General features: G+C 37.8%; 1 protein-coding gene across 1 annotated transcript in view; it reads left to right on the top strand.

The window, feature by feature from the left end:
* Nucleotides 1–1,459: 1,459 nt before the first annotated feature.
* The window catches only part of LOC105674000 (zinc finger protein rotund-like), a 151,342-nt gene continuing 130,623 nt past the window's right edge, over nt 1,460–22,178 (top strand). The window contains exon 1 of the mRNA XM_012370030.2: nt 1,460–3,290. Coding sequence (XP_012225453.1) covers nt 3,114–3,290 — 177 coding nt within the window. The 5' untranslated portion in view covers nt 1,460–3,113. The remainder of the gene's footprint in view (nt 3,291–22,178) is intronic.

Below are 22,178 nucleotides of genomic sequence, written 5' to 3'. Positions count from 1 at the left end.
GAGTTAATGTATGGTTCAAGGTCGGTAGTAAAGCATAATCGAGAAAGACTTGGAAGAGTTTAGCTTTATTTTAATAAATCGCTGAATATCTTTGCCGCAATAACCTATTAAATCTATAGAATCCACAAATCATATTCCTTCGTTGACGCAATACCATCGCGTCAAAATTTATCGTTTTATTCTTGTGTTGCATTAAGATGTAACGAGACGGTAAGTAGAATCTAATAAAATCTTAATGTTGGTTGTTTTCTTTAAGGTTTGTTTGTGTGGAGTAAGTAATAAAATGCAATTTGCACGCGAAACCCTGAAGTTTACTGTTGCTCAAAGTGAAGATGCAGACGAGAGAACATCAGCATGTTAAAATATATCTGCGTGGGTTCACCGACCCCTTCGCGATGGGTGACTTTTTATCCTAGGACCGTTTTTTTTCCTTCCGCGTCTGCTGAAGAAATTCCCCAGGAATTCGTGAACCATTTCAGGGGCGGGTTTTTGCATGATGTTTCACAGCGTTCGCGACCTTTCCCAAGCTTCTCCACACCGAGGATGGTACCGTAGAATTAGGTCGCAGGAGGTCAGAACCTCGTCCTTCCGTGTCCACCATCCGAGAATTTTACTCGTCAAGGCCGACGCCCGGTGATTCAGCTAGGTTTTTGCGTACTTGCGAATTCGAGGGTTCGTTGGTACGGAATGGTCGTTTCGACGCGTCGTTGTTTTCTCTCCTCACCGAAAATTGATGGTTGCACCGTATCTGTTGACACGTATACGCGAAGAAAAACCATTCGTATAATTATGACACTTAGACTCGCTGTTACGTCATGAATTACAATGTGTTGTATTCTCGATCATAGATACAAGATTATGCAATGCACATATCTCACGACAATTTTCATATATTTAGCGAATTATCAGTTGAAGCTTTGAATGGTTTCAGCAAGATATGATATTAACAATAAGAATTGCATTCACATTTATATTTTATAAAATTGATCATTAGTGTGTTCTTCTCGTTAAGATATGCTGAGAAATAAACATGTTCACAGCATACAGTTGTATTTTTAAACAATTATTTGTGTTAACGCGCGTTAACACGAAATTTAATAATTTTAAGCACAAGTCTTTCCCGTCGCGAGAATCGCGAAACGAGAAAATTCTTCCCTCGTCTTACGTCTTTCCGAATAGCGTTGAGCTGGGTATCGTTAGAGCGTCGCGTTCGTGCGAGAGAAGCTGTTGCTCCCACTTTGCCCGACGAGCGACGAGAAAGAGACGGGGAAATGATAAAACGAGAGAGAAAGATTGCGCTTGCCGCACCCGCGCCCCGCCGCCGTTCTTCCACCCTTCCGCAAGCCGTTTTCCCCCGCTAGACCGGCGCGCGACACGAGCAAGTGAAGGCTGACTGTGAGGGGCAGACACGAGGGCCGCCGGAGACCGCCGAGCACGGCCGAACGGTCGTTCGAATCGCGGCTCCCGCGTCAGTGCTCAAACCGCGTCCGCGGTTCACGGTTCACAATATCCGGGCTTTGCCGCGGTTGCATTTTTTTGCGCATTCCGGTCGAGCAGCCGCGAAAAAACGGGGGTTAGCGCGCTTTTGGCGAGATCGCCGAAGAAGAAGAAGTTACGGAGGTCGACGCCACGACTCTCGCTCGCGACGACACGGTGTCGTCTACAGCGTGGGAGACAGAGTGAGGGAGAGAGAGAGAGAGAGAGAGACTGAGAGAGGGAGAGAGGGAGGGGGGAAGGAATAGAGCGAGAGAAGACAGTGATAGAAGAAACCATTTTTCGCGCGCTTGGACCCCTGTCGCGTAATCGAGCTTTCCTTTCGCACCGCTCGTCACCGTTTGTGATTATGGTGCGACTCGTGAGCGTTCGAATTGCGCCAAATTGGATTTCGGAACGCGGGCGCGCTCGTTGTTATTAGGCATTTCGGTGGTTTTCGTTCGTGAAGTGAATATTCGCGCGATGTGTCACGAACTACGGCGGCAATGAACTGCGGTGCCTTCTGGAGGAAGCGATCGATTCGATGATCGCCATGCGATAAATCATCGATCGATCAAGTGCCGGAAGAGAAGAAGAGCGGAGAATGACACACGGGCGTTGCGTCGTGTCGTCGACTGACAGCGCGTAATCTCGCGTGCTCTGAGGAGAGAGAGAGCGAAGCCGGCCGGTTCGGTGTCACGAACGCAATAAACGAACGATTCTACGTGCGGAGGGAGAAAAGGCTGTTAAAAATACCAAGCGTGATTACAACCTGTTCAGAGATAATCGTGCGAGCGGGTGCGCGACACGCGCCCGCGTGCGCGCGGGCTCGTGGCGATCCGCGGGATCGTGTTCGATCGCGTGCAAAACATGTCCTAAAATTCACGGAGCGGACATATCGAACGCGCAGCGACAACGGGAAGGAATCTAGTCATCGGAGTTTTACCAGACCAGATATTTTAGCTACTTCTTCGCGAACTGATTTTCGAATAGGCGATACCTACGCGGCATCATTGGGGAAAAAAAAAGGTAAACAGCTAGTCGACCGAGAACGAGAGAGACAGACAAAGACGGACGGGCCGTGTTTCAATATACGAACAAGGTCGAGCCGGCTCGACGCGCGGTGTTTACGTTTAATATCGCGAGGGACGCCCGGGAAGACGCTGCTCGGCAGTGCGGTATCGGACGTGTTTCGCGCTCGAACGAGTAGCGAGTAACCTAACTCGGCGACGTCGATGACCGTCTCTCGGCTCGAAACAGGAACGCGCGGCACGCGACTTCCATTGGCGTTACTAGCAGACCAGCCAGGATTGTGTAGTCTCGTGACGTTTGTACCTGTGTACGCAAATGCTAGTGATCGCCTTGTGCACGCGCGATCTGGAAATTCCACGCAAGACGTAGTTGTGCGCGAGCGCGGCGGCTACGCGCGATATTGCGATCGCATCGCGCCGTTCGTGTTCGTGGTCCAGTGATATCGTCGTCCAGCGAGGGGTGCATCGTACGTTCTGTATCGCACATCGTCGGGACCAAATACGAGACAAGGAAGAAGGATAAAAACGTGCTGTGAGTGAATTTGCTTCCAATTCCGAACGGACCAAGTTAGGAGAAACTTTTGGAATAGTGATTTTGCAAGACTGCTCATGTATCCTTGGTATCGGGATAGTGTCGCGGCTGCTGCGGCGGCTGGCCTTGGCGGGCCGGTCGGTGTCGTCGGTTCCGGATTTTGTTCGACTGGACCTGGCCAGGGTGGCGCGACTATCAAGACTGAGAGTGGATACTCCGACTGCATGCTCGCCCTCGATTACGTACAGAGCAAGGTAAGTGTGAGCTCTTATTTATTCCCCTCTGCACGTTATACGGGCTACAATTTTTCTTCGATTTTAAAACCTCGTGCTCTTTCGCGTTCCAAATTTCTTGCAAAATCTAAGCTTCTAGGTGCTTTGTTACTATGTTACACCGTTTTAATGCAATCATCCGATATCCAGTTCAGTTCGCTGAATCTGAAAATCGCGTGCAATGTCAACAATGAGACAAGAATCTTACATGCCGCGCTTAACGATAAATATATGAGAACACGAAAGTAGGTTCCGGAATTTTAGCTTTTAAATAGCTATAGTTAATATTCAACTCGCGCTATATCAAGACTCAAAACCGAAATATGTGAAACCGATTATTGTGAAAGTTAAAATAAGAAGCTTTCAATTTTCAATTTGAGTTTTGAAAACTGATTGTAAATTAAATTGAGATTACAGAATGCTACAAAATGGAAAAGCTTTACAGTCTTTCTTGTAGTCTTTCAATTTTCTGAAGTAATCGTCATATCGTAGGACAAAGAATAGTTACTTTTGTCCATTGTCGATTCGTTTGATCTCCTTACCTCTCGGCCAGTTTGTTGCCGATCACATGCTCACGAACGACGTGGTATTTCTCCTTTCTGACATTTATACGACGATGAGTAAACGAGACAAAATGTTGTCGATTCTTACTGAGAAACTTGGCAATGTAAACAAAAATTCTTTCGGCTATATTGGAGAATTTACAAGAAAACGGATTATATATCACTTTTCACGATTTCCTATTAAATTTCTCTCTTGAGTTACATAAGTCTCAACTATTTTTGTATAGAATGCAATTATTTTTTGTACAAATTTGTATTAAAATAAATATGTAAGAAATATGATACATAGTTTATATACAAGAAGAAACATACGATTTTTTCTCAGTGAGCGAATAATTATTACAAAAAATATTATTAATTATATTTTAAAGTATAATTAATAATAAGAGTGAACTCTGCGTGCACATATTTTTGAAGTTACATTTTATAAATTCTTTTAAATTTTGAAAAGTTGACAGAAAACACGTTTAAAAATAGTAATCTTAAAATAATAATTTTTTAAATAGCGATTATTACGAAAATATTTACCGTCTTGTCTAATTAGTTGTATAGTCTATTGAGTTATTATTCATTTTACACGTATTTCATGCATTATTTTCGTGATAAAGTAATGGCATTTGCATGCTAATACATTATCTTGGACGATTAAATCGTTTCTGAAAAAAGGCAAAAAAGTTTATTGCTTAGTAGGCGCAAGATGCAGCTATGATACTACTTGAGAGATCATTGCTAATTGCATGACAGATTGGTTTCGTTCGATAATACGATTTGACATGTGCCGAAAAAACAATTTTTTACCGAATTGCTATTATCGTGCAATTTCACATACTCATTGCAGAAAAGAAACAAATACATTATTTGAATAGTCAATATTATCCGGTATGATAAATTTCATCTTTAATGCTGTTGTCGTGAAGTGCAAAAACTTGAAGCAACTTCTGTTTTCTTTTTTTGCGGCTGCTGATTATACTCGAGTTGGTATAATAATAACATCATAAGTGTTCGTAGATGAAGATTAATACCTGGATAATCGCACGGTGGCAATGAACTTGATATCTCAAGGAAAAAGAAAACAGGAAAAGAAAACGAAATTATTGTATTTATGTCATGCTAGTTACATTTCTATGTACTATTTATTTTGAGTGAACAATATTTACGCAAGCATATATTGATTATCATTTTTAAAATATTTTTACCTTTATTACAAATTTTATTTTAGATACACTTTGAATAATATTTTTTTATCACTTAATGTTTCTTAATTATTAAATATAATTAAATTTTTTTAGATTATTTTTTTAATAATCATAAAACGATAGATGTATCGTATTGCTTTGGTAGCAATATAGCCGTGATTTTTAGATAAATTCGAGTTTAAGCTCTAAATGTTTTGTTTTTTGACGTTTGAAGCTGCAGTTTGCAGTATACCGACGGCGAATGGTAGAATCAAAGTTTGGAAATAATTAAGAAATCGTGTAAAGAAAGTATATGGGTTGAGAGTAGTTTTTTCAAATAAAATTCTATAAAGACATTTTTTTAAATCAAAGTAAGTGGAAATTCGAACTTGATCTCTGATTCGTTCTCCAATGGTTTTGCTCACTTTTAATTTACTTTATTCCTCCACATTACGTTCATTCAGATCCAGATAGCGAACTACAACCACTAATGAATTATCGCGCTAATCTTTCGATTTGCTTCGTGTATTTTCTTACCAACATCGTAGATAGCGAACAAGAAAAACTGACGAACCCGTGCCGCGACTAAATCGGCAAAAAAGTAATCCGGTGTGTCAACCTGTGAAAATAATTTGCACAAAAAAAAAAAAAACCCGAATGTGTATTATCAGGTGAATAATAACAAAATGCCAAATCAAACTTTCACATTTGCAATTTTGAAGGTTTTTTCGAATATCGCAGAAATATGCGAAAGTAATAATTGACTACCATCCCAAAAAAAAACCGAGATATATAAAAAGATTTAATTTTTAGAATCCCTATTTTTGAGATTAGTAATATATTTGAACATTTTTATAAGTGCACATTTTTCTGATGGTGATTGTATAAATGTATTTTTTCGAGAGTGAACATGTTATAATGTTAATGGATGTAATGTGCAATCATATGTGAATGCGTGGCTTGCTTTTCACAACATATGACTTGACTGGTTTTCCGCAGATGATAGTCATTTACCTTCGGCGCCCCGAGCGATATTATTATGTGCTTTATACGATTTTATCGTATTTCTCAATTGCACCACTCGTGAGCCATAAAATTGCAAAATGAAGTACTTATGACTTGCAATTATATCAATATTCACTATTGTCATTTTTGTACAAATTTTGCAGTATACATAGTTTTACATAAGATCGTAAACTTTTTGAGATTACTTTTTGCTTTATGCGGTTATTTAGTAAAATAGAGAAAGTTCCGTGCGATATAGCAATACAATTTTTACGTAAAGTAATAATCATTTAATAAGTATCTAACGTGGCTGTTAATTGTTAGCGATAGCAATTAAGTAAAGTGTTGACGACTTAATGTCCATTAACGGGTAATTAAGATCTAAGATTGGTCATAATTTATAGCAACTAATCACTCGATATAAGTAGTATCATAATTCTTTTGCGATCTATAAATAAATTATTGTGATTTATATTATTTTCCACTATTGTGCTTTTTGTTTTATTAGTATAATTTTATTGTACACGTTATCTACACTATATTTTTTTATTGTCTGTTTTTTTACTTATTTATTTTACTTATTTTATATATATATATATATTTCGTATTATGAGACACAATTAATAATTAAATGATGAGATGATAAAATTGGAAATTGATAAAAACGTTTTTTATTTTAATATTCAAGCTAAACAAAATTAATGAAAATTGAACAACTGTAGTGAAAATTATGTATAATAAATGCATGACATAATGTAAAAATGTATAGATAAATTATAAAAATGTGAGTAGCTGTTAATATTTTTTTGAATATATAGAAAAGATAAATAATGTATTTATAATAGAGACGCGTTCAATTTTTTATTCTGTTACACCTGCTTACATTAATTTAACAATCATGCAAAAAACTTATTAGAACGAGCATTATTAATATGAGAACACTGATTAAGATGCTAACAACAAAATAATTTCTATTTGAAGAGAGTGATCACGTGACCGCGAAACGTTTGTTAATTTAAATAAATAAATCAACATAAGCAAACAAACAACTAGCAACGGCCGAAAAAAACTCATTTACATCACATAATTGGATTTTGTTAATTTTAAGGGCCTCTTTAGGAATTATATTGTTAACATTTCTAATTTTTATTAATCTAGATTAAATTATTTAATTATTAAATCCTAACATGAGAAACAGATAGAACACAAGTCGAATCCTGATATAAATGTACAAGCGTGGATAGATGATTTATGGCGAGCACCATTATACGATTCACTGTAACCAGAAGGAAATTCTAGAAAGAGATTTCATGCCGCGATTTAACGAACCACATCCTACGTTGTTACCAATAATTATCAGGCCATCGAGCGATTTTTTGCCGCAGGTCGATTACCACGCAGCGCGGGTCACCGATACGACTTTCGTGTGCGCAATAGATTTTCCCGTGATGTCGGTCAGCAAATTAATGGCCACGCCAAATTAATATCTCGCGCACAACGTATAATTGGCTTGGCAATTACCAGCCCCTCCTTTAATTATGTATATTACATGTCCCGTGCGCGAGACTCCTGCGAGTTTCTTTGTTGCCGCGTCCCTTTAAATTTTCCCGCAATAATTACCCGCGAACACGCGGGCATGCGCGCTCGATGCAAATAGATTACCGGGAAAGCGCGACGACAGCTGATTATAAAAATAATTACGGCGTATGCGGGAGCCACGGGGCCGTGACTAATTATCTCTCCCTCGGGGGGGATCGCTGCCGCGATCTGGAAGTCAATTTAGGTTTCTCACGTGTTTATGATAATACCTTTCATCGATATCTATAAGTATCCTTTCTTTGGAATGCTTTGATGCTCTCTCTCTCGCTCTCTCCTTTCCTCTCCTCCTTTTCTCTTTGGAACGTAATGATGTAGTTTAGTTTAACCCTTTCACTCGGCAGCTTTTTTTTCTTTACTGGGAAGTGCGAGGCAAGAAGGTTGACAATTTTTACACTTTGCATATTGGTGATGTAGATTCACGTCCTGTGTCCTTACAACGTTAATGTATCTTCTCTACTGCTTCGCGCTAGCTTATTTTATCATTTCAACGTTAAAATTCTTTACTGTACTCGCTACTTGCATGTGAAAGATTTTTGAATAAATTCCAGCCATAAAATTGTGAAATATTGTAAAGAAGCGTAAAAGTGTTATATTAAAAGTCACTCCTTCCACCCTGAAATTATTTTTGAAAATTAAAAAAGTTACAATATTATCAATTACATTTATATTTATTTCTTTCTTTCTCTTAATGACATATTAATATATTTTTAAATTCTTTTCTCACTATCTTCCTGATGTTTTATGATTAGATTTGAGAAAGCAAAAAAATCGCAATTATTTTTAAATTTGTACAATACAATGCTCCTTTGAACGTACCAGATTTTATCGAAATTGTAACGTCACGTGCTTCGATTAAATACTTAATGAAATTGTTTTATGCCAGATAAATTTGTTAGATAAATACAAATGGAATGAAAAAAAAAAAAAAAAACTATCACTTGGTATGTCCAACGCTAGCAGCAGTGCGACAGCGGTTTACATTTCTTGTCGGCTTAAACGTGGAGATGGTTCCATAAAGACCGAACGAAAGAGAACTTCATTGGCTTCTCTCGATCTGGCAAAAACACTCTGAAAGTGTAACGTGTAACCGATTTCCCCTTCGTCCTGTCTCACCACTTTTCCACGTAGCGACCATAAGTACCGCGGTTCGTTCTTCGCAGACCGAGCGGAACAGTGACATTATCGCAGATAATCGTACATGCTTAAATGTAGCGGATCGTCGCTGTTGCTTGATAACAATTATTATTTTAGTTGTTCTCCTCAATTTCTCAATATTCTATATATCTCGAGATATTAAAAACATGAGTTTGTGTAATTAAAACTTTCAGTTTATTGTATGTTAATTATAATAGTTTAGAGTTTTATATTGTTGAAAACTATGTACTATTTTTGATTTCGACAGACTTTCCTACTGCACTTTAAGAATCTCTCTATCTCTCTGAGCAAAAAGTCTGCGAGACTCTCGCGATGCTGCAAAAAGAAAATAATCAGGATCGCTAGGTCGATTCTCATAATTCGGAATGAAATTAACTGGCCGTGTTGATTTTTCCGCTTGGGGAATCCACTGACCGTTACGAGGGGGCGGCTCGTTCAACTAAGAAAAACATTGTGTTACTGACGAGTCGGAAGGAGTTCTCTCGCGGGCGAAAATTTGTTTTATGCGAATTTAAGGACAAACGTTGCAGATATGATGATAGATTTTCTTAACACCGTTGTGATATCGATAATTGTAATAGATGTGATATTGTGAGATTATTAAATGAAAAAATTGAGATAGAGCTCTTATGTTATTACTGTAAAATTATAACAATCGCTAATTTTATCCGGAATTTTATTCCCGAAAATGTTGTGAATTTCTTTTGCAGATGTTATATTTAAAATTCTTTTTCAGTTTAGTTACAGAAATTCATAAATTTCTATGAATTTCTGTAACTAAACTGAAAAAGAATTTTAAATATAACATCTGCAAAAGAAATTCACAACATTTTCGGGAATAAAATTCCGGATAAAATCTATTTCGACTTCTTACACATTTTTCTTTTTCTTCTTTCTTGTTTCTATTACTCATCTTCACATTACAACAAAATTTTGGCTTATGTATCAGTTGATGATATTGAAATGATGATTGCGAAATAACTTGTGGATGTTCGTTTCGACGCGGTCGACACGTTCGAGTGAGATTTTCAAGTTGAAGGCGGCCATTGGCCGTCAGGGCTCAACATCCGTAAAAGGATTCGGGCGGCTTTCCAAATTTGGCAGACTCAAGGACCCTTTTGCGCAATTTGTCGCAAAAATGGCTCGACTGGTGCATGACTCGCTTTTCTCCCTACTATAACCGTATTTAAGTTCAAGGATGATATTTGCGAGCAACTGAATTTCTAATGAATCTAATGAATCATTTAGAATGATATAATATGATTTGATATGTGCATAGATAATAGCAAAAATTGTCGCATAAATATATATTTGTTAAACGGATTTATTCCTTGGAAATGTTATTCCTTAACTAGTTGCGATTCGAATTTATTTCGACGAATAAGTTAATATTAAATATTCAGTTTCAATTTTAACGCCGTCGGATTAAAATGATTGTTACAAGCAATTTTCGTTATCTAGGAAACTTGATGAAGATTAGAAAAACATAGTTTGCTAATTGTAATCACGCCTTGCTTCAGCTAGTTAAAGAATTGTGCATAGACCTATCGTCAACTGCTATGTCGAATCTACTTTGACGCACGATCGCAAAAGATTAATCGGTGCAAATTCGTCAACTTAATTAAACATCAAATCGTAAGAAATGCATTGGACATATTTGGTACTGATTTGTTACGGTGAAAAATCTCAATCGAAGAGCACAATAAGTTGACGCGACGAGAAAGTTCGCGATATGGTAGAGGATGAAAGGGTTTCGGTCGCTGCAAAAGAGAGAAGTGCTTCTCGAGGTCGCGGCCATTACGGCCGATAAACAGCTCGAAATATCGCCGAAAGAAGAATTCAGTGGTAATGGAGCGGCCGGGCAAAAACGCGGCCATGCGCAAAGAAAATTAACGGCAAAAGGGAAGAAATGAGCGCGCGCGCACCTACGTGGCCTATCGAAGAAGCCTCGGCCCTTGGCACAAAGAGGCGAAAGAAGGGAAATGAGGAGTGACGGAGGGCGGCTGCGGGAGGAGAAGAAGAACAACAAGAAGGAGAATGCATCGAGCAATAGCGACCGGCGGGCGGGAAGGGAAGAAAGACAGAAAAGAAGAGAGGAAGGTGCAATCGGAGCGTGCGCGTCCAAGTGCCGCGGAGGACGTCACGGTGCATCTTTCTCTCTCTCCTTTCTTCATTCTTACCTTCTTCTCGCTCATGCGTCCGCCATTCCATCCGTCCGTCTCTCTCCCTCCCTCCTCCTCCTCTTCCTCTCTCTCTCTCTCTCTCTCTCTCTCTCTCTCTTTCTCTCTCTCGTGTCGCGGTAACTCTGTTCTCCAGGTAGTCCGTCCTCTGATTGGCGGGCGTGGACGCAGGTGCGCGTGGGTGGGGGAGGCGTGGTGCCCACCTCCTATTGGCTACCGGTTCCTACCCACACCGGAAGTGGGGCGTCGGAGGAGGAAAGAAGGTAGGAATGAAGGGGGCAGAAGCTAAAGGCAGCTCCTTTGCTCGGGCTCGGCCAAGAGGGCAAAAACAATATCGCATCTCGCGCGCAACGTCGCAAAAACCTGCCAGGTGGCATTTCGTCTTACCTTGAGGGTTACTGCCTTTTGCACGCGAACATACACACGTGTCTATGTGCACCTACGTATATTGGCCTGTGAAACCCGCTCCGCTACCACGCGAAACTACTAGACGCCGCCATGCTTAGCAGGCGCTCGCGAAGGGATGCTACCGCATCCCCTTGACTTCTCAGCTGAGAGAAATTTTGAGATATTAGCTACATATATGTATATTTTTAGATCTCTCATTATCAGAATTAAAGAAAATTATCGAAACTTATTCTACATGTAAAAAAATTTATGATGTCAAAGTGATTTCAATGACAAAATAGAATTTTTTAGAAAATAAAAGAAACTCTAAAATTAAGAGAATAATGGCAACCTATAATCGATGCTGTTTTACGATTGTTGATGACGAAATGGAATAATAATAAACTAGATTGCGCAACGTGTATTTTGTAATAGAGAATTGTAATTTTCGTAATTAGTACTTGATAGGAAGATGCTGTGCAATAACAATATGTACGATGTGGTTTGACATTTTCCGCATAGATAATATATAATATCAGTGCAAGTACTGTGATAAACATTACGTAAAAATGAGGAAAATACGCAAACGAAACGCAAGGAGAAATGTAAAGTCTGTAAATTTTACTTAATATTTTATATAACTCTCTAGTATTTCATTATTACTAATATGTTTAATTTTAATTTTATAGAATCATAACAGGTAGAAAGTCATAATTTTTGAATTTTTGAACCATACGTCTATTTTGTTACATGAGAAACACAAAGTTAACAATGTTAAAACTGTCAAATATAATGCTTGTTTGACGCTTTCGAGACTTAAATCGCTACATATAAATCTTTATGAATAACGAATAATAACGAATAATAATAGTCATCCATTAGGACAATTTTTGACGGGTTAGTGTAATTTAGACTCAGGAAATAAATGAACGCACAGAAAATGAAACATGAATCGAATGTGAATGTTTTATCAGTACGAAACAAAGCGTCAAGATAAAAGCGATAAAATTTACATCAAACAAATGTGGAGTCAACCAGTCGAGCATCACGCGAATAGTAACGGATTAGCATTGCTTTGTGATTGCTAATTTATTGCAATTTACGACGTATTTACTAAAGATAAGGATATTATTAAAGTAAAAAAGCAATAAAAAATTGATATTTATTTTCTAGTAGAGACTGTCGACTCACATACATATAAATTTGTAATAATATGATTCATTAAATATGTTGAACAAAAAAACTCTTTTGCTGTGGATAATCTGCTGGATAATTGTGAACGATTGAATACATTTGATGGATGCGTATATGGAAATGCATTTTATACATATTTAATATAAATTTATAACATTCATTCATAACATAAGCTCAAGGATATTTTAAAGATTGCTATTTATTTGCGCAAATTTCATTCATTTTAATGTTAATCAATATAAATCGATTATATGTCTTGATATTCTCCCTTTATCGACATTTAAATTTAACGTTGATAAATAAATAATAAATAATTAAATTGATTTACGATAAGAAAAGCATTTCGTAATTGGTAAGAATATTTCAACATTAACTATGTGCAAAAAGTTAAGATGATACAAGATACTCGGATTGCGGTTCAGCAGAGTTTTAATTTCAATCAGCCGGAAGGCGTAATTTCCAAATTATCAGGACTCATCGCGCGTCTGCGGATGGTTTGATAATTGCGGCTTCTATCCGATGCAACACCGCGGTGTGTAATAGCGATTTCCGTGATCCCGTCTCACGGCCGTTTCCTTCGCAAGAAACGAAAAGACACGTACGCACAGTGCAATTATACCCACCTATGCGTTACACGGCCGACATATCGTGCGATCCGCGAATCCTCGAACAATGGCGAGCAACGACTGCGGAATACCTATGAATAAAGATCAGTATGTTTGTATAGCGATCGTGCCATTGCTCATCACAAAATCCATCGTGAAATGTAATTACGGACTGTCGCAAGTGAGTACTGAGCGGCAGAATTTCATACAACGTGTCTTCTCAAAGCACTACATAATACAAGGAAAACGAAGTTGAACATTAAAATTGTACAGAGACAGATGGAGATATAACATCGCGAGGATTATTTTTCACAACCTTTCTTTTTGATCGCGATGACAATCCGTATTCATATTTTCGCAATTTCTTTCTTAATAAGATCGATTAAATTTTATTTTTTATAATAAATATGAGAAATGACAATACCGTGATTTTTTCGCAAATGTTTTAATAGTCTTATATTCCGTTCACTCGTGTGCGCAATAGAAAGTAACAAGTTCCAGCGGTCGATTCGGATCGATTCAGTGAGGATATAATTCCGAGCGCGGCTAGGTATAAATTAATTAGACAATTAAACGTGTAATGGCTTTAATTGGGGCCTGTTAAGTGTCAACGGTATCCTCCGGGCGTAATCTTTGCCGTAGCATCTGCCTTATCTACATACGCGCGCCACCATGTACGGAACCCCAACTCAATGGGTCCAGGTAAACTAAGCTGGCTGGCATACCGGCATAAATGCGGATCGAAGATCTCGAGACGCGAGCAAGTTGTTGAGATTATAGATAAGTATGCGAGATTTAGCAGATATCCGATACTACTTGAAAAGCGAGCATGCACCGCTTGTAAACACAAACGCATTTATTGCGCTAGCCGACGCGACACAACAATAGCTCATTCCTGGTTTTCCTCATGTCGAAAGTGGGAGTGTTTAAATTTATTGCCAGGAGAAACTATCTCTTGTTAAACATCGATATTAATTGTGAAATTTACAGATAAAATTTCTTGCAACAATTTAATGAAAACTAATAGAAGTAACTGAATAAAATCTAACTAAGAATAGTTTGAAAACGTATATACAGAATGTAATAAATAAAGTCATAGAACATTTTTTGATATCTCTCACTGTCTAATTAAGTTCAGAAAATTTTATAAAAGAATCATAAAGATTATAAACAAAAAAAAAAAAATTATTGCTATGCTTTGATGTAGGTGATCTTTGTAAAGACTTAAATTTGCATTATTTTTTTTTATAAATATGTATAATAAAATAGTGATATAAAATATTATAATTTTCTTGCAAATAATACTTTATTTAATTTTTTTATTGTATATGTGACAATATTCATGTATACGACAATATTTTCCTCAGTGTATCTTTTATATTGCAAATTTTTATTGATATGAAAGAATATGAATCACATTTATCTCTTATTGGATATTTTCAATAAATATCCCATAAATTCCCATGTATGCCTATGCTGTGAGTCAAGCGACTCATTCAGAGGAATATAATTACAGAGCATAGACGGACAGACATATATAATTTCTCATGATCGTGACTCGATTTTGAACGTAACTTTCTTGGTTGAATTGTCATAATTTGTCAAAAAGTTTACAACGTTCTATAGCGATCTACTAGCGATTAGCGTTAATAGTCACTGCGTATGTGATGGCAAGAAATGAAAAGGTCGATGGGTATACACACGCGCGCGCGTATGAGTCTGTAATATATAGTAATATGTATAGTAATACAAACACAAATATACGTATATACAGGGTGTTCCATTTATCGCTTACACTTCAAATAACTCCGTTAGTTTTACAGATACGAAAAAATGGTTAAGGAAGAAGTTGTATGATTCAAACGAGGAGATACAATGGTAAAATTAAAAATTTCAAAGTCACTGATATTTTTAAAAATGGAATTATATGGTTTTAGGTGTTTTAACTGATTCTAAAAAAAGTTAAACCATGTATAACAATGTGACTTTCAGATGACCTCCAACAGTGCGCTAGAATGACATGGCATGATCAATAAATCTGAATATTATTTATTTTATGTTGATATTGTTTATTTATTTTAATATGTGTTCAAAATATTTACCATTAACGTCGTCAATACATTTTTGCAAACGTTGAATAAACGAGTACTTTGCGATTACTTGTGGAGTAATATTTTTCAAGGCATTAATAATGCGCTCTCTCATATTCTGCGCTGTTGTAGGCGTATCTTGGTACACAATATCTTTTATTGTTTCTCATAAAAAAAATCAAGTGGTGTTAGATCCGGAGAACGTGTCGGTCAGTTAACTCTTGAGCCCCTACCAATCCACTTTTCTGGAAACGTGTTGTTTAAGGTATCATGTACTATTGTCTACCAAGATACGCCGACAACAGCGCAGAATATGAGAGAGCGCATTATTAATGCCTTAAGAAATATTACTCCACAAATAATCGCAACAGCAAGGCATTCGTTTATCGAGCGTTTGCAAAAATGTATTGGCGTCAATGGTGAACATTTGAACACTTATTAAAATAAATAAACAATATTAACATAAAATAAATAATATTCAGATTTATTGATCATGCTATGTCATTCTAGTGTGATTTTGAAGCACAAGGTCATCTGAAAGTTACATTGTTATACATGGTTTAACACCTTTCGGAATCAATTAAAACGTTATCTACCTAAAACCATATAATTTTATTTTAAAAAATATCAATGACTTTGAAATAATCTTCAAAATGATCTTGATACGATCTTTTAATTTTACCATTGTATCTCCCCCTTTGAACCGTACAACTTCTTTCTTAATCATTTTTTCGTATTTGCAAAACTAACAGAGTTATTTGGGTATTTTTGAGGTGTAAGAGATAAATGGGACACCCTGTATATATATATTACGAGCGCTGAACACACATATATATATATATATATATGTGTGTGTGTGTGTATGTTCAGTGTCATTTAGCGTTTTTGCAAATGATAAAAATATAATCACGACCCAGTTGTTTATAAACATTAAATTTCCAAATTGAAGCAAAGGTTTAAAGATATGTATCAGTGACTGAAATATAAAAATAGACTCAAATATAAATATATTAAATTAAATGCGTGCCAATATTACAAATTTTTTACATATAAAAAATCTAATATTTTTATTTATTATAAGAATAAATACATTACAGCATTTATATTTATTATTATCTATGCGCAATTACTTTTAAATTCTCTCTCTAAAGTACAAAAAGTATAGGATGGTTGGGCATAATTTTTGGTGCTCTGGTGTTTCTCTATAGTTAGGCATTGTTTCCCTGAAACAATATTTTTTATCTATACAAATTGCAATATTTGTGATTTTTCTGATGAATGCATATAATTCATTATGTGGTGGGAGACTGAGAGAACGGATGTTTTCTGTGCGCTGTAGTAGATTCGTCTGTACCATCCAAGCTTCTGTGCTTGAAGAAATGTCAAAACGGTTCTGAGTTTTGTCGTAGCGTGGCGCTAGCAGGTACGCCAATAAAGCGCGTGTTATAGCGTACTGAGACCTCGGAGCGGAAACACGTGTATGTTGCGTTTACGTATGAAACTAATCGATGTTTCTTTTCTTTTTTTTTTTAAAAACTATATTCAGGATAATTTTTGTGGGTGCGTTTTTCCGATTTTATATCAATTTTAAATATAACATTTTTCGAATGTACACGTACCAGCAAGTATAGTGTGCTTCTAGGTATACGTACGAAACAACCGAAAGCGCATGCACGAAGCGCGTATTTGACGTGTCACTTGAAGCGAGAAGCAGCAGCATCTATGTGTTGCGCTTTTTTTTCTTTCCTTTTGTTTTCTTTTTGGGAACTTTATTAATAAAATAAAAAAAATTAACTTCTAACCGACACATTTGTACTTTACTAAATAATAATTTTTAATAAACATTTTTATTAATTATACATGATAATCCATTTTAAATGTTCACTTAAAATATCTAAAAATATGGCATGCATTATGTCAAAAAACGTTTTAGACAAAAGTTTCTAGATAGCCAAGTCTACTGAAAACATATTTTGCCAAAATTTGCTACAAATTTTCTTGACAATAAAAATGCAAATTTGATTTGTCTTATCCGATAATGTCACTACAATGCCAGCAATGTCTCTCGGTGGCTAGATATACGTATATGAAATACGTCATACGTTTCTGAAAGAAAAGAAAGGAAAATGTGATACATAGGTGTTGCAAGTGATACGTCAAATACGCGCATCGTATATGCATGTGAAGCTTTCGGTTGTTTCATATACGTACCTTGCCGGTACATATACATGGAATGTTAGCTTTTTTAAAGAAAATTGTTATTCTCTATCTTTGAAATATGAATAATAACAATTTACAATACAAGCGATATGTATTGTAATTTACGTAGATTCATGGGATAATTTTCGCTCACTCGCTTCGAATAACGAATAAAATTGAAGAAAAACAGGCGTAGGCGTAAAAAGTGCAAAACGATACCCAAGAGAAATAACGTGTAAATGCACTTAAAAAAACGCATTAAAAAGCATCATGATCGATATAAGGGTTTTTTTCCGGAAAGAAAGGGAGAAAAAAGCACGAGCGGAAGGTTGTTTCATTGTAATCTGAAAATTGATACACGGCAGTGACGAGACGCTCGTCACGCTGACTTTTTCCAGCTAGAACGCGAGGCGTCTCTGCTCGTCGAGGTTGCATTAGTTTCACGCTGGAATAGGTCGCCTCGGTTGCATTTTTTACATGCGACTGCTCGTCCTTCCTCGCGCCAAAGGTCGGATTAGTGTCGTTGCACGCGCGCATCGACACTTCTTGGCACACTTTGTACCCCGCCTTTTGTTTTGTATTACCCAGCCCTTATTTTAAATTCTCTTTTTTTCTTACCGTGTCGATGCAACTATGCGGAAAATCGATCGTCGATACTTCGCTACGGCTGCGCGATGTTAATTTTAGAGCGCATAAGCGAGGCGCAACGTTACAACGTATATACGTACACACGTTCTTCCTTCTTTTTTTTTTATTAAAGCCGGGAACCGCTAATGGCGCCGAGCATTTCGACGTGTACGGAGAGATTATTTAATTTCTTCTCGACGTTGGAAATTAAAAACTCGGCAACACAGATAAACCTTTTTCCGTAATTATCAACTGCACTGTGTTAAAATGAAACAACAAATTTAGGATTTCGCGGTTTTCATATTGAAATATTAACGAGATATGCATATAATGCATTAAGTATAAAATGTATTACATTATAAGTTTCTATGTGTGGACTAATTATTTCATTATGATTCAATTCAAGAATTTTAATTCTTTCGCACCAACAATCACGGCGGTTCCAAAAAGCCGTTTCCTTTATATTTCATAAATTCTCGTAGTATCATCAATTTTAAAATGTATTATGTTTTTATCTTTTAATTCTACAGTAAAATAAAAGTAGAATAAAAAGATATAAAAGTGTTTTATATCTAAAAGTTTTTCTATCTTTCTGTCTTTTGCTCTTCAAATAGATATTTAATAGATATTTTTAATCAAATGTAGCGATTGACTCGAGAATGAGCAGAAATCGCACTTTGTTCAGTGCTGCGGTGAGACATTGACGATTGATAGACCGAACAACAAAGGATACAATTAGTAATCGTAGAGGATCTCGGAGAGAGGCGGATGATTAAAGGTCAAGTTTTAAGGAAACCAGTTTGGATTGTCTATTCAAGACGCGGGTTCTTAATGCGCGCTTGATGATGCGTGGAATTTTTTGAATGCAGTAATCTTTATTTTTGAATACCATTTTCAAGTTCGTGATGTGCCAAATTTTTCTTGCGTGACATAAAATTCCGCCTAAATAAATTTCGCCTTTTCGAGTTTAACACTTTTGATTGTTATTTTCGGATTTAGTTTTGATCATTAATCCAAACAATAACTTATACATGCTAAAAATATGCAGGCATCAACTCGCATCATTATATTAACGCTAAAGATTAACGCAATATAACGCAACATTTGCGCTGCCATATTACTGATTGTGGAATATGTATTTTTCTTTTCTTAAAAATATTGGAAAGAGACTCATTTGCATACAATGCCATTTGGTGTAGTTGGCTCTCCCAAACACCGATATACAAATTAGAGAGTGTTAAATAATTAGGCAATTCGTTGACAATTACAAGTCAAACAACGCACGAGCAGCTTGCAGTTTGAAAAGAACCCGAGCATTATTCTCGCATCGCGTGCAATCCACGAGATGAGCGTCGCGCGGCTGTGCGTAAACGAATTTTTGGCATATCGCGTCTGGCGGGATGAAGAGGACGGACCGGTCCGCGTACGAAACAGTGAGCGGCATTGTTCCGGCAGCGTGACGGCCGAAGAGTAGGGCTCTTTTTTCGGGACGCACATCACTGACGCGAGACGTGAAACGCGGGACGTGAAACGCAGGACGCGTCTCGCATCGCGCGCTGTACACCGCGTGGTTACGTTCGGCACTGCGCTTCTAGTGTATATAGCCGGGGAGCATCTCTCAGAAGTTACGACTCCATTAAGAGGGGGCCCGCCGATTTTTTCGAGTTCATTTCAGGCCGCATAAAACAAGCTGTTTAAAATGCACAGGCGTAGGAACGCGACGCAGTTCGGCATCGAGACTTGGACAGGAAAGAAACGATGGAAAGTAGACCGCTCTTGTTTCATTTCTTGTAATTGAAAGATTCGAAGAAAAAATGAGATTGATTTGTTTACACAGCAGACTGGTCACACTGTGGCCAGTGTATTTTAAGATGGAGCATCGTGTTGATATACTTGTTCTCTGCCATACATGATGAATTGATCGTTAAAGGAGGCCGGAATTGCGGTCTAATGCTCCATTCCGTCGTTTTAACAATTAACACTTTGCGCAACCTTTATGCAGACCTTTGACTGACCCCTTTTTATCACTTGCTTAAATGCTTGTTACTTAATGTTTATTCAACACTTAAGATGAATGGAAAAAATAGTACCTACGTTGGATGTTATTTGAAAAGCGTGGAATGCAACGGGCAAGAGTAAATGTCGTCGTTGTCAGCCAACTCGGACGCGATTTTTCAGCCATGACTCACGCGGGAGATGAATCTTTTGCGTTTAAAACTATGTTTCCAACTCATCCAAAACCCAAAATTGAATATAGTGAATACATGGAGATTTATTCTTTAATACTAATAGAAATAATAACAAATAATAATAATAGCAATTATTTATCATTAACACACATAGATTAATCAGAATATTTGCGAGATTAAAGAAAATATTAGCTTTGTTGCAATGGAATGGGTTTACTGAATATCGATACCGTTGTAAGGAAAAAGTTGCGATAAAAATATCAGATCTCAAGTCACGTAGGTAAAAAGACAATGAAGAAAAGCATGTTAGATTGATGTGGAAAGGCTGGATAGTCGTCATCACTAAAAATACTTGCGCTCGATGAGTAGTCTCGTCATAGAATGGCAAGCGGGGGTGGAAGCTGGAAGAAAAGAGAGGACAGTGTAAGGCGGAGGTGTGGGGTGACTTGCCTCCCATTTACAGGACATCCGCGCCACTGGGCACCGGGACAGTTATGACTCTCGCCCTTCTCGTACCCGGCCGGTTGTTTTGCGGCCCTCTCGTTGCTTTTGTTCCGTGTTGCCCGTCGCGTTGCTCTTGTGTTCAACGTCCCGTCACCCTCCTCCTCCTCCTCCCCCTCGTACAGGGCGAGATCATTCCTCGGCGCTCTTCTTCCGCCGCTTTTTCTACGTCTTTCCCGCGGCTTCTTCCTTCTTCCTTCTTGGTCACCAGACTTGATACCAGCAGCGCCCTGGTCTCCTGCCCCTGTTTCCACCGCGTGCGCGTGCTCCTCTTTTCTCCGAGAGATCCTCCTCTCCTTCTCCCTCTTCCGCCTCTCTCCGTTCCCTTCCCAACTCCTTCTCCCTTTCCTGTCCGTCTCTCCCGTCCCATCTTGTCCGCGTCCTCATGCACTTCGCCCGGTAGTCGCCTTTTTCTGCTCTCTTTTTCCTCGTGCCGAGCTGGTCTTTTTGTCGGCGCGCAGGCGAGTCCGGGGCTGCTCGAGAATGGAAGGAACGGGGGACAAGGATGAGGATGAGAGGATGAGGCGGAGGCGCTCTCTCGCTTGAAAGGAGCCGACGTTACGTACGGTAGCCGGCCAGACTGTACCCAATTATTCCGGCGTGCTATACTAATGCCATGGACCCCCATCCGACTAACCATCCCTTTCTTTCTCTCCTGTCCTCATAATGCGATAGGGCCCCCGACTTTGCTGACCGTTCGCCAGCGACGCCGACGGCGACTCTTTCGGACGATGGAGGCTCTGCGATCCTCGACGCGTTCGCGGTGGCACGTCACTTTGTTCGAATTATCTTACATCAGAAGGTCGAATATTGTTTTTACATCCATTCATAATTTAATATAATGTATTTTATTTCTTTTGCGATGCATATAACTGTTTTTTTTTCCTTAAGAAATTTTTTACTCCATTTGCTGAGTTTATTATTGCGACCGCGTTTAAAATGTGATAATTTACATTACGACGAAATTAACTTACTAATTAAATTAGATTAAATTGTGCCATTTGTAAATGTTGCGTATTTTATCGTTTCGAAGAAAATGTTAAAAAAATAATACGCAAATTCTGCAACATTTTTTATTAACTTTATTCACGCATTCCGTCAGCAACGTTTTGATATTTTTGCTCGTAAATTATACATACGTCTTACCTTCTTTCATTTGATGCCCAATCTTGTTTCCACGATCTTTTCCAAGAAAAATTTCACCGTTAAGAGAAAGCATTGAATATTCATAAAATGTCGTGTAGAGTCACGCGGGAATTGTGTTCGTGAATCACTTGCCGAACAGCCAGACAGTTATCAACGAGAAGGTCAAAGCGTATGATAACATGATAGACTGTCTCTATATTTTGACTCTATATTTAATTGAAACGCAGAAAAAACTAACTGCAAGAATCAATTGCA

The sequence above is a fragment of the Linepithema humile genome, chromosome 6 (assembly GCF_040581485.1).
Source record: "Linepithema humile isolate Giens D197 chromosome 6, Lhum_UNIL_v1.0, whole genome shotgun sequence".
NCBI classification, from domain to species: Eukaryota; Metazoa; Arthropoda; class Insecta; order Hymenoptera; family Formicidae; genus Linepithema; species Linepithema humile.
The sequence above is the reverse complement of the archived record's forward strand: the minus strand, read 5'-3'. Positions and strand labels throughout refer to the sequence as shown.